The 14,413-nt window shown below is 47.3% G+C and overlaps 1 protein-coding gene across 10 annotated transcripts in view; it reads left to right on the top strand.

Moving 5' to 3' along the window:
• Positions 1-13,304, top strand: part of msi2b (musashi RNA-binding protein 2b) — a 560,852-nt gene extending 547,548 nt beyond the window's left edge. For 9 of the 10 annotated variants that reach the window (XM_080210479.1, XM_080210476.1, XM_080210473.1 and 6 more), the window contains 2 exons: positions 6,087-6,169; positions 13,115-13,304. In XM_080210479.1, coding sequence (XP_080066605.1) covers positions 6,087-6,128 — 42 coding nt within the window. In that variant the 3' untranslated portion in view covers positions 6,129-6,169; positions 13,115-13,304. The remainder of the gene's footprint in view (positions 1-6,086; positions 6,170-13,114) is intronic. The other variant, XM_080210471.1, reaches the window with a different exon arrangement.
• Positions 13,305-14,413: the final 1,109 nt, after the last annotated feature.

Below are 14,413 nucleotides of genomic sequence, written 5' to 3'. Positions count from 1 at the left end.
ACTGCGCATGTCCACTTTCCAGTGAGAAGACCATAAGGAGCAGAATTGGGCCATTCGGCCCATCGGGTCTGCTACGCCATTCAATCATGGCTGATATGATTTCCATCCCCATTCTCCTGCCTTCTCCCCGTAACCCTTGACCCCCTTCCCTTATTGACCAAGAACCTGTCGAGCTCTGTCTCAAAGACACTCAATGACCTGGCCTCCACAGCTCTCTGTGGCTGTGATTTCCTCAGAGTCACCACCCTCTAGCTGAAGAAATTCCTCCTCACTGCAGTTTTAAAGCAGTGCCCCTTCTCCCTGAGGTTATCCCCTCGAGTTCTAGTTTCTCCCACTAGCGGAAACATCCTCTCCACATCCACTCTACCTCGGCCCGAATCCTGGTTCGTTTCCTTTTCCCGAAGCTCACTGTGTGTCGATCACTGCCCTTAGCCCTTCCCCACCTTACAAACTGAAACCTCTGATTTTAACCCCTTTAACTTTCATCCGCTGCAGCACAGTGGCACACGGCTGCCTCACAGCGCCAGGGACCCGGGTTCAATTCCCGGCTTGGGTCACGGTCTGTGTGGAGCTTGCACATTCTCCCCATGTCTGCGTGGGTTTCCTCCGGGTGCTCCAGTTTCCTCCCACGGTCCGAAAGACGTGCTGGTTAGGTGGATTGGTCATGGTAAATTCTGAACAGGTGCTGGAGTGTGGCGACTAGGGGACCTTCACAGTAACTTCATTGCAGTGTTAATGTAAGCCTACTTGTGACACTAATAAATAAATTTTAAAACTTTTTCCTGTATTTCCATCGAGTGTGGAAATGCCCCTTCTTTTTGGTCAGTACAACAAAGGATCGTGGCCATTCTCCATCCACCCAGAGCCCATGTGATAGCCTCCTTTCCCAGGTGACCCAACTGAGGCCTTCCAAAACAGGCTTCTCAAGAAGTACCTGAATGTCATCATCTGCCCTGCCCCAGATTGTGTCCCTTACTCTGGCAGCAGCCAAAAGTTACGATCTTTCGTCATATAAGTAGACAACAAAGCCTACCCGGGCATTAATGCTCAGTTGTCACTCCATTAGCTAATCTCTCTGCTTCCACCCCCCAGCAAAACTGTCTTTAAAATAGAGCTTAAAAGCGAATTTCCCTGAGGTTTGCATACAAGTAGTCCGACCTGGAACTGTCTGGAAATGCTGCGAATGGCCATAAGACATAGGAGCAGAATTAGGCCACTTCGTCCGTCGAGTCTGTTCCACCATTCAATCGTGGCTGATATTTTTCTCATCCCCCATTCTCCTGCCTTTTCCCCACAACCCCTGATCCCCTTATCAATCAAGAATCTATCTATCTCTGCCTTAAAGACGCTCAATGACCTGGCCTCCACAGCCTTCTAAGGCAAGGAGTTCCACAGATTCACCACTCTCTGGCTGAAGAAATTCCTCCTCATCTCTGTTTTAAAAGATTTTTAGCCTGAGATTGTGCCCTCTGGATTTTCCTACCTGTGGAAACATCCTCTCCATGTCCACTCTATCCAGGCCTCGCAGTATCCTGTAAGTTTCAATAAGATCCCCCCCTCTCATCCTTCTAGGCTCCAATGAGTACAAGATGCAGAATCCTCAACCGTTCCTCATACGACAAGCTCTTCATTCCAGGGATCATTCTTGTGAACCTCCTCTGGACCCCCTTCACAGCCAGCACATCCTTTCTTAGATATGGGGCCCAAAACTGCTCACAATACTCCAAATGGGGTCTGACCAGAGCCTTATACAGCCTTAGAAGTACATCTCTGCTTTTGTGTTCTAGCCCTCTCGACATGAATGCTAACATTGCATTTGCCTTCCTAACTGCTGACTGAACCTGTACATTAACCTTCAGAGAATCTTGAACAATGACTCTCAAGGCCCTTTGTATTTCTGATTTCCTGAGCATTTTCCCATTTAGAAAATAGTCTATGCCTCCATTCCTCCTTCCAAAGTGCATAGCCTCACACTTTCCCACATTGTATTCCATCTGCCACTTCTTTGCCCACTCTCCTAACCTGTCCAAGTCCTTCTGCAGCCCTCCTCTTGAACATTGAGGTTTATTTTAGCATTATTTTCGCTGCTGCTGTTAAGAATAAGAGCTGCGATCCTGCTCTGTCTTCCAGTGAGACCATGCCTGATCTTCTACCCTCGCAGAAATTTCTGTCTCAATCCTCATGTCCCTCAGTGACCAGAAATCTCATTGATCTCAGTCTTGCGTGTACTCAGCGACTGAGATGCCACAACTCTGTGAGAGTGCCAAAGGTTTACAACAGCTCCCCTTATCCCAGCACTAAACAAACCTGAGTTCTCAGCTCTCCAGGCAAAGGGGAACAACACCTACCCAACGACAAGCCGTCCAGGGGTGTTAAGCCTTTCAGTGAGGTCACCTCTTAACTCCTGTAAACTCTGGAGACCCGTCGGACCATTCGACCGAATTCTGATCCAGCCAATATAGACCAATGAAATGAAATGCTGTAGCTTTGGAGTTGAAACCTGCCTCTTTAACTGTATGTGTTTGTGTCACAATGCTGTGCTCCAATATTAGATGTGTTGGCATGAACCCATATGAATCCCGAGGAGAGGCTGTCAGTCCTGGTAAGGTAACTCTTTGCAAAACCCCGCCCTAGCATATCGCACACTGGGGTCGTAAGGATGCCACGACCCCCGACCACATACCCTGGCGCACTGGGTGTGCGACACAGCGGACATGATCTTACCGCCTGTTCGCCTCATGGTCCTGTCGTGGCGAAGACGGAGAACTCGGCGACCGGCCAACTCTCCGTTCGCTGCAGCAGGACCTGGAAAATCCCGCCGGGAAATTCCAGTCTTGAAATTCCCCTCCCTGTTTTCCAAGTGGGCCTTAGCCCATCTATCCTGCCCAGTGTTAAAAGATAATGTTGAAATAACAAGAAGTTGGGATATGAGTCGGGCGCACTGTCTACTTGTATCCGACCTGTGTTCTATCCGGATCCACAATCTGAACTTTGCGGTACCTCTCGGGGCTGAGATATCGTCCCACCCTCCCCCACTCCTGCCTCCGCCCCTTGTTATTACAGAATCCCCACCCATCCACAAGGTAATGGGCAGTTTTGCTTTGCCTCTCCCTTCGCCAAGCCAGAGGTTAATTTTCACCCTGACCAGCTATTGCCCCTGGTGAACTTAGAACATGAAAGCATTTTGAGCTTTACTGCAGCCTAGATGGGTGATAGATACTGCCCGATTCGATACCGCCCCCCCGTGGAGCGGGCAAATCAGCGCGTCTCCAATTCACTGCCCTTAGCCAACATTGACCTTGGAATGCTGGGCTCCATTCTCTGCTTACTGTCCAGATCTCTGCTGGGGAAGAATGCTGTGTGAGCGAGTGCGGGAATGGGGGGGAAAGCAGCGATAGAAACTAGAAGCAGGAGTAGGTCCTTCCAGCCTGCTCCGTCATTCATTTTGATCATGACTGATCATCAAATTCAATATCCTGATTCCCCTTCCCCCTGCATATCCCTTGATCCCTTTAACCCCAGGAGCTGCATCAAATTTTATCTTAGAATCAGACAATGTTTTGGCCTCAACTACATTCGGTGGTAGCGAATTCCACACATTCACCACCCTCTGGGTGAAGAAATTTCTCCTCACCTCAGTTCTAAAAGGTTTACCCCTTATCCTTAAACTATGACCCCCTTAGTTCTGGACTGATGGCTCCATGAAATGGCCCGGACTTATTGTCTACAAGGAGTGGACCTCCTGACCGCCATATTGGAGGGTAATTGTCAGCCAGCTCCCATGTGAGATACCAGCCTCTCCAGATGGACAGGGAGGAGCACAGAATGCAGCTTTGCTCATCATCAGCACCTCATCCAGAAAGCCCAGAGGTCATCTTCACTATAACCCCCGCCCTTCTAATGACCAGGCTTAAAGGTGTAGACTGAAGAATGAGTCACTCTATTCCCACTTGCCAGCAGTTCCTGGGTATACAGACTGGGGGAGAGACAGAAAGCAGGGTGTACGGATTGACAGCCTGTCTAAACGGTGATGCAATGAAGAAGCAATCAATTTGAATACAAAATGCTCCTGGCCCAGACTGCAATCTGCCATGTTTCCTATCTATATATTTATATATGTCAGCTTCAAAACATGATTTGTGTGTTATATATTCGTTGCTTTTATTAATATTCTTAAACAGAGTTTCATGTCCCCAATACATAGAAATGCAGGTCCTGAATATACACGGGTGCAGGTCCCTAATAAACAGAGGTGCAGGTCCCTAATATACAGAGGTGTAGGTCCCTAATAAACAGAGGTGTAGGTCCCTAATAAACAGAGATGCAGGTCCCTAATAAACAGAGATGCAGGTCCCTAATAAACAGAGGTGTAGGTCCCTAATAAACAGAGGTGCAGGTCCCTAATAAACAGAGGTGTAGGTCCCTAATAAACAGAGGTGCAGGTCCCTAATAAACAGAGGTGTATGTCCCTAATAAACAGAGGTGCAGGTCCCTAATAAACAGAGGTGTAGGTCCCTAATAAACAGAGGTGCAGGTCCCTAATAAACAGAGGTGTAGGTCCCTAATAAACAGAGGTGCAGGTCCCTAATAAACAGAGGTCTAGGTTCCTGATATACAGAGCTGTAGGTTCTTAAAATATGCAGATACAGGTCCCGAATATATAGCGATGCAGGTCCCTAATATACAGCAGTGCGGGTCCCTAATATACAGCAGTGCTGGCCCTAATATACAGCAGTGCGGGTCCCTAATATACAGCGATGCAGGTCCCTAATATACAGCGGTGCTGGCCCTAATATACAGAGGTGCAGGTTCCTAATATACAGTAATGCGGGTCCCTAATGTACAGAGATGTAGACCACTCATGTACAGAGGTGCAGGCCCCTGATGTACAGAGATGCAAGTCTCTAATGTATAGAAGTGCAGGTCCTTAACATACAGAGGTACAGATCCAGAATATACAGAGGTGCTAGTCCCTAATATACATAGGGGCAGGTCCCTAATATACACGGGGGCAGGTCCCTACTATTCCCAGGGGCAGGTCCCTAATATACCCGGGGGCAGGTCCCTAATATTCCCGGGGGCAGGTCCCTAATATACCCGGGGGCAGGTCCTTAATATACACAGGTGAAGGTTTCTAATATACAAAGGTGCCGGTCCCGAGTATACACAGGGGTGCAGTCTCAAATATACATGGGTGCAGGTCCTGAATAAACAGAGATGCAGGTCCCAAATATACCGGGGTGCGTGTCCCGAATATACATGGGTGCATGTCCCTGATACACACAGGAGCATATCCCTAATACACAAGGTAGCATATCCCTAATACACATGGGGCAGTCCTGCATATACATGGGGACAGGTCCTGAACATACACAGGGACAGGTCCTGAATATACACAGGACAGGTCCTTAATATACACAGGACAGGTCCTTAATATACACAGGTGCAGGTCTCTAATGTACAGAGATGCAGGACCCAAGTGTACAAGAGGTGCAGGTCCTTCCGTATCCATCGATTTATTTGGTGATGTTACTGGCTCTTAAATAGATGTCTATTTCCAAACTAACATTGTAACGGTTAATCACCCTGATTACTGGGGGTAATTGTCTGTAAGGAATATATGATGCAGCTGCAGCTCCCTCGCTCTAGACAGCAGGGGAGCGGTGAATGAAGAGGGCGGAAGGTGTTATTGATAACGGTTACCTCAGGCGATGAGTTGCTGTAGAGCTCGAGTTAGAATACCCCCTTCCTGAAGAAAAGGGCCGGATGGGGTCAGAGGGAAAATTAAAGGGGGGAGGGGTGATATGAACCCTCGCGCACTGGATCCCTGGAATTTACCAACCCGTGTAGATTCCGCGAAGGTTTCTCCTCATTCCTCTGAAACCTGTGGAGTTATTTTCAGTTTAGGCGGAAGATGATTTCGAGAAGCCCACCTCTTAACTGACCCAGCGCAAGGTCACTCAGTCCCTGTAGCTAAACCATCAGTCTCTTGGTGTTTGCAAGTTTCTGTTTTAATAAAAAGAGCAATGTTTCCTTGTTTGAATGTGTCTTGAGTACTGACGGACCTAATAACTGTACGATTTTAGGGACCCTTGATTGCGACGGCATTCACAAACGGATACCATTGAAAGCAAACAGGTGTTTGGTTGGTTGCCATCTCAGGTTTGAGGTATTACAAATTATATATATATATATATACATATGTATTACAATTATATATCCCATCCCATTTTCTTTCCTTGCTTTCCCTAAGGTAGCTAACCCCTTGTTGACACACGCATTTCCATCCTCTCCTATACTCCTCCTGTATTTAATCATCACTCTTCTACTGCTTAAGATGTACCCTGGAGAGAGAGAGAGAGAGAGAGAGAGACCCCATGTCGGCCAAGGTTGAAATGGCGGACCGGTGCTCTCTGGTACCCAGGCCTGAGAAACAGAGGACAGAGAGGGCCCGGAGTTGTTTGCTCTCTGAAAGAAGGTGGGGGGGAGGGGGCAGAAAGACTTGCATTTATATAGCATCTTTCATTTACTTCATTTCTAAAGTTGCAAAGCCAGTGCTCAGATTGGACAGTAGCAAGCCTATAATCCATCCCCTTGCTTGCTGCAAAAAAAAAACAATTTAAGTGGGCGGCACGGTGGTTAGCACTGCTGCCTCACAGCACCAGGGACCTGGGTTCAATTCCCGACTCCAGTCACTGCCTGTGTGGAGTTTGCATGTTCTCCCCGTGCCTGCATGGGTTTCCTCCGGGAGCTCCGGTTTCCTCCCACAGTCCAAAGATGTGTGTGTTTGGTGGAATGGCCAGGCTAAATTGACCCTAGTTTAGCAGGGAGAAGGACCTGGGTGGGATTGTGGTCGGTGCAGACTCGATGGGCCTAATGGCCTCCTTCTGTACTGTCAGGGTTGTATGTATAAGTGAGTGGGATTCAATTCATGGTCCCCACAAGAGAGACATACAAGATCCAAGCTGACAAGAGAAGTCATTGCGCCTGATCTTGGCCAAGATAGTTTGTTCCTCGGACAAGTTTACCCATTCTGATTAATTAATTGAATTCAGATTACAGCCACCTACTTTGGTGAGACTTGACCCTTTGATCCCAAACCATTAGCCTATACCTCTGGATTTTAAATGTACATCATTGGCTGTAAAGTGTTTCATGGCGTCCTTCAGTTGTGAAACTCGTTATCCATATTCTTCCTCTCCTCGTTCTCTCTACCTGTTTTGTCCGATTTCTTTTCCTTAGTTTGGCAAAATCGGTATAAACGTAATTTTTGTTATGGGGAAAAAGAAGTGTGTTTTTTGGGATGCGTAGAGAGGAGGTGTTGGGAGTTCCCCAGTTGACTTGGGGGGAGGGGGCGTACACTGAGATCAGCCCTGATTGTCTCCCCTTGGTCATGTTGGTAATGGAGAGGCGTTACCAAGGTCAAAGGACATTATCGAGGTGAAAGGTCTTCATCGAACGTTCAAAGACATCACCAAACTCTTAGAGTAGAAAGGAAGATCAGAAATAGTGACCAGGTGAGGTAAAGGTTGGGTTCTTAAAATCCGAGGAAGGATGAGAAGATGGAGGAAGGTTTGGACTTCCATGGCTTTACATGAGTGAGTGAGAGGAGGAAGAGGGCGTTATTGAGGAGTGGGATCAAGAGAGGAAACTTTAAAGGGAGTAGCACAAACAAAATAGGGGAAAAAAAGATAAAACTGGTTGGGATGGTGGGAATTAGAGGCCAGTTCTGCATCAGGAGTTCTTATCCAGGCTGAGGGATGGCTGCACTACAACTGAAGAGTGGGAACAAGTTTCCACCAGCACCCGTTTTCAGAGTTAATCTATCAACATATTCCTCCCCACAGGTGTTGTCCTTTGAGGGAAGCTTCCCCCGTTCTGACTCCCTCAGTCAATGAGTTCAAAAAGAGATAGGGCGACACGGTGGCACAGTGGTTAGCACTGCTGCCTCACAGTGCCAGGGATCTTGGGTTCGATTCCCGGCTTGGGTCACTGTCTGTGTGGAGTTTGCACATTCTTTCTGTGTCTGTGTGGGTTTCCTCCAGGTGCTCCTGTTTCCTCCCATAGTCTGAAAGACGTGCTGGTTAGGGTGCATTGGCCGTGCTAAATCCTCACTCAGGGTACCCAAACAGACACCGGAGTGTGGCAACTAGGGGATTTTCACAATACCTTCATTGCAGTGTTAATGTAAGCCTACTTGTGACACTAATAAATAAACTTAAGCTTACATTGGACAAGCACTTGGATGACATGGGTAGAGTGGGGGGATTGGGACTGATGGGATTACTTCACAGAGAGCTGGCATGGGACTGAGGGGATGAATGGCCTTCTTCTGTACTGTTATGACTCTCAATTAGCGGGATGTCCATCTCCTTGAGCTGTGTTGGTGGAAGTCATGGACATCGAGACAGGTCAATGAGAACAGGAGACAAATGAGGGTGTGAAAAAGTTGGACAAGATCGAGTGATGAGGAAAGGCTTTCCTTGCTAGTGGTCTATTTTCAGAACACGCCACTACACATCTCTGCTCCCAGCTCCGGTTGTGCGGCAAACGATTGGGAATTAATTGATGGAAAGACAAGCAATGGGCCATCAAGTTCCTGAACCCCAGTCTTATGTGCATCTGCCCTTCCAGTGTGTTCCATTAGTGAGTGGCGACAGCAAGGCATCGCCTGCCCTGCTTCTAGACTTGGTGATGTGCCGGAGGTAGTATGAGAGAGGACGGGATGATTGTCCCCACACGCCTCAGCGAGACTGCCTTCCCTGTCCCCACAACAGAGTGATTGGAAGCCAATTATTTCCCTTCTCAACTTCCCAATGCCCATGTGATCATGAGCAACTGCTTCTATTCCCCATCCTGGAATTCTACAGTGCGGAAGGAGGCCATTCGGCCCATCCAGCCTGCACTGACAACAATCCCACCCACGCCCAATCCCCACAACCCCACATATTTACCCTGTTAATCCCTCTAACCTATGCATCCTGGGACATAAGGGGCAATTTAGCCAATCAACCTAATGTACAGAGGTTTGGACTGTGGAAGGAAACCCACACAGACATGGGAAAAATGTGCAATCTCCACACAGACAGTGACCCGAGCCAGGAATCAAACCCGGGTCCCTGGCACTGTGAGGCAGCAGTGCTAACCACTGTGCCACCGTGCCACTCTAGAATGGGAAGTTTAAAATACCTTTATCGTTTCCCAAAGGAGTTGTTGCCTGACCCCACCCTTCTCCCAGTTCATTGGGTTTTCCTTCTGGTGTCCTGATCATTAATTTCCAGGTTCATTTCGTCCTCATCTGATGTCCTGGCCCCACTAAGTGTCCAGACTTACTGCTCTCACTCCTTAATCACAGTTCTAGTTCAGTGGCCATCTTCATTCAGCACACATCCCACCACTGCCTAGACTCAGTAAGTGTTCAGCGAGATATTCTTCAGTCTCCTGGCTTAGGCTTGCTTGCTAACACGACTAAGTGTCTGCCCTTCTGGCTTGCCAGTTATGATGCTAGCTTTGCTTCCTGTGTGGCTGCACTGTCCTCTCCTGCTGGTAAAACCAACTTAGTGGACACATTTATTCTGTTCTCCTTAATTCCCGTGTAGCAGCCTTTTTCCCTCCTGCGATCATCTCCTTCCTGCGAATGTGCCCCTCCTGTGTAGGAGGAATCTGCAATTCTGCCTGTACTGGCCAGAGGAGGATGGTGCAAGTATCATGAGAGATCCCAACGTCCACCTACAGGTTGAGAGGAGATGGTGGCATGGTGGTAATGTCACTGGACTGGTAATCCTATAACCACAGGCTAATACACTAGGGACATGGGTTCAAATCCCACCAGGGCAGCTGGGGAAATTTAAAATCAGTGAATAAAATCCGGATTATAAAGCTAGCTTCAGTAACAGTGAATGTGAAACTATCAACTGTCATCAAAATAGTCCCTCTGATTCACTAATGTCCTTTAGGGAAGGAAATCTGCCGGTCTTACCCAGTCTGGCCTACATTTGACTCTAGATCCACAGCAATGTGGTTAACTCTCAGCCGCCCTCTAAAATAGCCAAATTAGCCACTCAGAGTCCGGCAGTGCAGAAGGAGGCCATTTGGCCCATCTAGCCTGCACTGACCACGATCCCTACCCAGGCCCTATCCCCATAACACCATGCATTTAAGATAGCTAGTCCCCTTGACACTAAGGGGAAATTTAGCACGGCCAATCCGTCTGCACATCGTTGGACTGTGGGGGGGAAACCGGAGCACCCGGAGGAAACCCATGCAGACAAGGGGAGAACGCGCAAACTCCACACAGACAGTTACCCGAGCCGGGAATTGAACCCGGGTCCCTGGTGCTGTGAGGCAGCACTGCCTGGCACACTGGTTAGCACTGCTCAGTTCAAGGGCAGTTAGGGGTGGGCAACAAATGCTGTCCTCACCAGCGATGCTCCATGAAAGAATTTTTCAGAACAACTGCAATTGAGTGTTCCTGGATCTCCCACATACTCCCATGACCATTCGAAGCTGGGACTGACAAAGCCTTGTCCTCCATTTTTGTAATCTCCTGAATTGATGCCCACTCTGCAATTCTAAAGAGACCCACTTAACCTCCTTGCGTTGGCATTCACCAAGGCTGTAAAATGAGTCAGAATCAACAGCCATCACCGTTTCTTCAGAAGGAACTCTTCAAATGTAACCAATAACAATCTAACAAAACTTATTCCATCTTATAAGTCAAAGGAAGGGTTTAATAAAGAAACTTCATTACTCCAAACATGAGGCCTCGCCCAAGCTCTACACAATTCCCAACAGGTTCTTATTTATAATGAGTCAGCTGGTCAGCTGACCATCACCTCATTCTCTAATTGGTTCCATGGTTTACTGGGTCAGCTGACCCTTGCAGCTTGTAACCATTGGTCACATTACATCTGATACAAAGTTGTCACTGGGTACATTCTAACAATCGCCAATCATCAAGTCCATGCAGTCTGAATGCTGGGAACTCCTGAGGTGTGTGCTGCAGGGTTCCACCGCTGCAGGCAGCCAAGAAACTCAATTGTCCCAAAGATTAAAACAAAGCCAAATATGTTCGTACGCTCATGTTACCCGGTCTCACCTCAGGTTGAAGTTCTTTGATTAGGGCGGCACAATGGCTCAGTGGTTAGCATGGCTGCCTCACAGTGCCAGAGTTCCGGGTTCGATTCCCGGCTTGAGTCATTGTCTGTGTGGAGTTTGCACCTTCTCCCCGTGTCTGTGTGGGTTTCCTCCCAGTGCTCCAGTTTCCTCCCACACTCCAAAGATGTGCGGGTTAGTTTGATTGGCCTTGGTAAATTCCATCTTAGTGTCCAAAGATGTGCAGGTTAGGTGGATTGGCTATGGTAAATTGCCCCTTAGTGTCCAAAGATGTGTAGGTTAGGTGGCTTAGTCGGACAAATCGCCCCTCAGTGTCCAAAAATGTGTCGGTTAGATGGATTGTTCACGGTAAATTGCCCCTTAGTGCCCAAAGATGTGTAGGTTACGTGGCTTAGTCGGACAAGTCACCCCTCAGTGTCCAAAAATGTGTAGGTTAGATGGATTGTTCACGGTAAATTGCCCCTTAGTGCCCAAACATGTGTAGATTAAGTGGATTGACCATGTTAAATTGCCTCTTAGTGTCCAAAAATGTGTAATTTAGGTGAATTGGCCATGGTAAATCACCCCTTAATGTCCAAAGATGTGTTGGTTATGTGGATTAGCAGGATAAACTGTCCCTTAGTGTCCAAAGATGTGTAGGTTAGGTGTATTGGCCATGCTAGATTGCCCCTTAGTCTCTAGGGATGTGTAGGTTAGGTGGATTAGTGGGATAAATGTGCAGGGGTTAAGGGGCTGGGGTGGGGTCTGGGTAGGATCTCTTCCAGAGAGTTGGTGCAGACCCGATGGGCTGAATGTCCTCCTTCTGCACTGCAGGGATTCTGTGTTTCTATTATTAAATTGCTTTTATATAGAGGGGAAGAAACAAATTAAACTGATCTCCAATTGAAATTTCTGATGGGCTTTGTGTAAATTATAATGTATTAGAAACACATGCTTAATAGGTTAAAAATGTGAAGCCATTTGAGTAATGAAATTACAATGTTTGACAAGTTATCCAGTCCCTAACTTTGGCCATTTGCTACTTTTTAAAACTCTTTATGTCATGTGGAACATTCCAGACCCTGAGGCCAATGGGTGGGAATGATCCAGTGACATTTGGGAATGGACAAGGGCTGGTCTGCACTGGGCTTGCGTGCCTTAAAATGGAATTCCAGGATTTGACCAGGACCAGTCATTTTCCAGGGATTACATTGGCTCATCAGACAAGTGATGACAAAGGGGGAAGGAGGATAGGTGTGGGTGTGGTGTCTTGCAGGAGTTCGGACTTGCGACTATCTGTGTGACATACCCAAAGTCTCAGACGCACTGTTGGGCAGTGGTGTTGAGTAAGTTGCAAGAAGATGTCACAGGGCCTAATGTGTGTGTCGATTAGCAGCTGATCACGAATAGAGAATATTGCCTAAATATCGCCGGGGACAATGGGAAGGGAATGAAGTGGCTCCAGCAATGGGTGAGATAAGTACAGAATAGTAATTTTGCCACATTGCCTCTGGGGCAACTGATGCCACTTTAAACATTGACTCCTGAGTGTCTCCTAGTATTTAGCAGTTCACTGGCTCCAAGCGGAACTGTAGTCAGAGGGACCAGCCCGATAGCTCTGGGTATGGTCTTATCAGCTGGGAGACCAAATATTAGGTTCCCCAAGTCCATCTGGGTTTGCACTTGGACAATGTTCTCTTCCCCCTCTCTCAGTTTACTCTTGAAACATTCCTTCCTGTTGTGTAAACTACCGTGTGTCCTTCCTTCCTAATTCTCCTGCATTCTCAATCGTGTTTTAGCCTCTTTTTCTTTGTAGTTTACACTCCTGGCATTTCTCTTTGCTGTTGTATAGGTAGCAACTCGACGATGATCAGCGATGTGAGTTAAACTTATTCTGCTCTTCTCTCTCTGAACCCCCAACTCTCCCCCCTCCTCCTCCCCAACTCCCCTTTCCTCCCCAACTCCCCTTTCCCCCTCTCCCACCTCTCCTCTCCCCCACCTCTCCTCTCTCCCCCTGCAGAGTTTATCAGGAGCTCCACGCAAGACTGGCCGAACTTTCTGACTGGTCCCAGATTCAGGTGATGTCATCAGAGCGAAGAGGAGAGTTGGAATGGACAAACACACACCCAGACACACACACACATACACACCCACACACACACCCAGACACATACACCCACAGACAAACACACACACACACACACACACAGGGAAAGAGCACTAAAACCGTCAGCTGAGCAAAGAGAAAAAAACTGGAGGTGGCACTCTGAGGACTGACTGATTTTTTTAAAACACGAAAAATTAAATTGCATCATCTCAGTGGTCTACTGTATTATAATCTTAGGGTAAAAAATGGCATTTTAAATGATTAATAATAATAGTCTTTTTAGTGTTTCTTGATTTATTTTGAAATTTATTTTGAATCACCGGTATAATTTTTTCCCCCCCTTGCTTTTTTTTTGTGTTATGGATAGTGAGGTAGTTCTTAGACTGTGTATAATATTTCTGACATCATTAATCCTGCTATGTAATCTCTTTCAAACTTTTATGTGTGTGAGCGTGTGTCACCTTGACTGGGAAAGGACCCTCTTTTATTTCTTCAAGATCCTTCCTCCCAGAGTTTATGAAGTAGTGGGGTGGGTTGGGGGTGAGGGAGAGGCTCAGGTAAATGACAGAACCAAGGTGAAGACCGACAAAAACAGAAGGGAGAATATTCTAGCACAAGTGTCATCTCCCTGTGGGGCGGTCATCACCTAGAGCCAGGGAAATTGGGGGAGGGTTTGGGTGGGTGGGTGTATCAGTTCTGCTTTAAATGTTGTCACCTAGCCGGAGCAGAGAAGTAGCCTGACTAACAATCAGAAAATAAATCTATTTTTTTGTCCTTGTATCTTGTTCAGCTCCACTTTATGGCAATAAGGTCAGGACTGTGAGATTTCTTTTCCAAGTCCTTTTTCTACACGTACTGTTTTCACAGGTTTGTGTTTAATTTCCCCCCCCCCCCCTCTTACGGCTCGTCCCCCTTTTTTTGAAGCGGTGATTATAGTATACAGCTGTTTTATTATCTTGTAGAAGTTGTGAAGTCTGAAATAATGTAAATAACAATTCCAAGTGGGCTGCGTATATTCTATTCAAAGAGAGTGATTGAGGTCGAGAGAGAGAGAGAAAGAAAGAAAGGAGTACAAATGTTTTTGGGGTTTTATTGTTGCTTATGGTGCTGCTCTGGGGTAGTGGCACACGAGCGAAGTGAGGATTATCTCAACTCGGATGCGAGTTGGCAACCTTGCCGAGTTTGGTTGCCTGCGCCGCACTATAATGAAGC

The sequence above is a fragment of the Carcharhinus amblyrhynchos genome, chromosome 23, assembly GCF_965287045.1.
Source record: "Carcharhinus amblyrhynchos chromosome 23, sCarAmb.v2.hapA, whole genome shotgun sequence".
NCBI classification, from domain to species: Eukaryota; Metazoa; Chordata; class Chondrichthyes; order Carcharhiniformes; family Carcharhinidae; genus Carcharhinus; species Carcharhinus amblyrhynchos.
The sequence above is the reverse complement of the archived record's forward strand: the minus strand, read 5'-3'. Positions and strand labels throughout refer to the sequence as shown.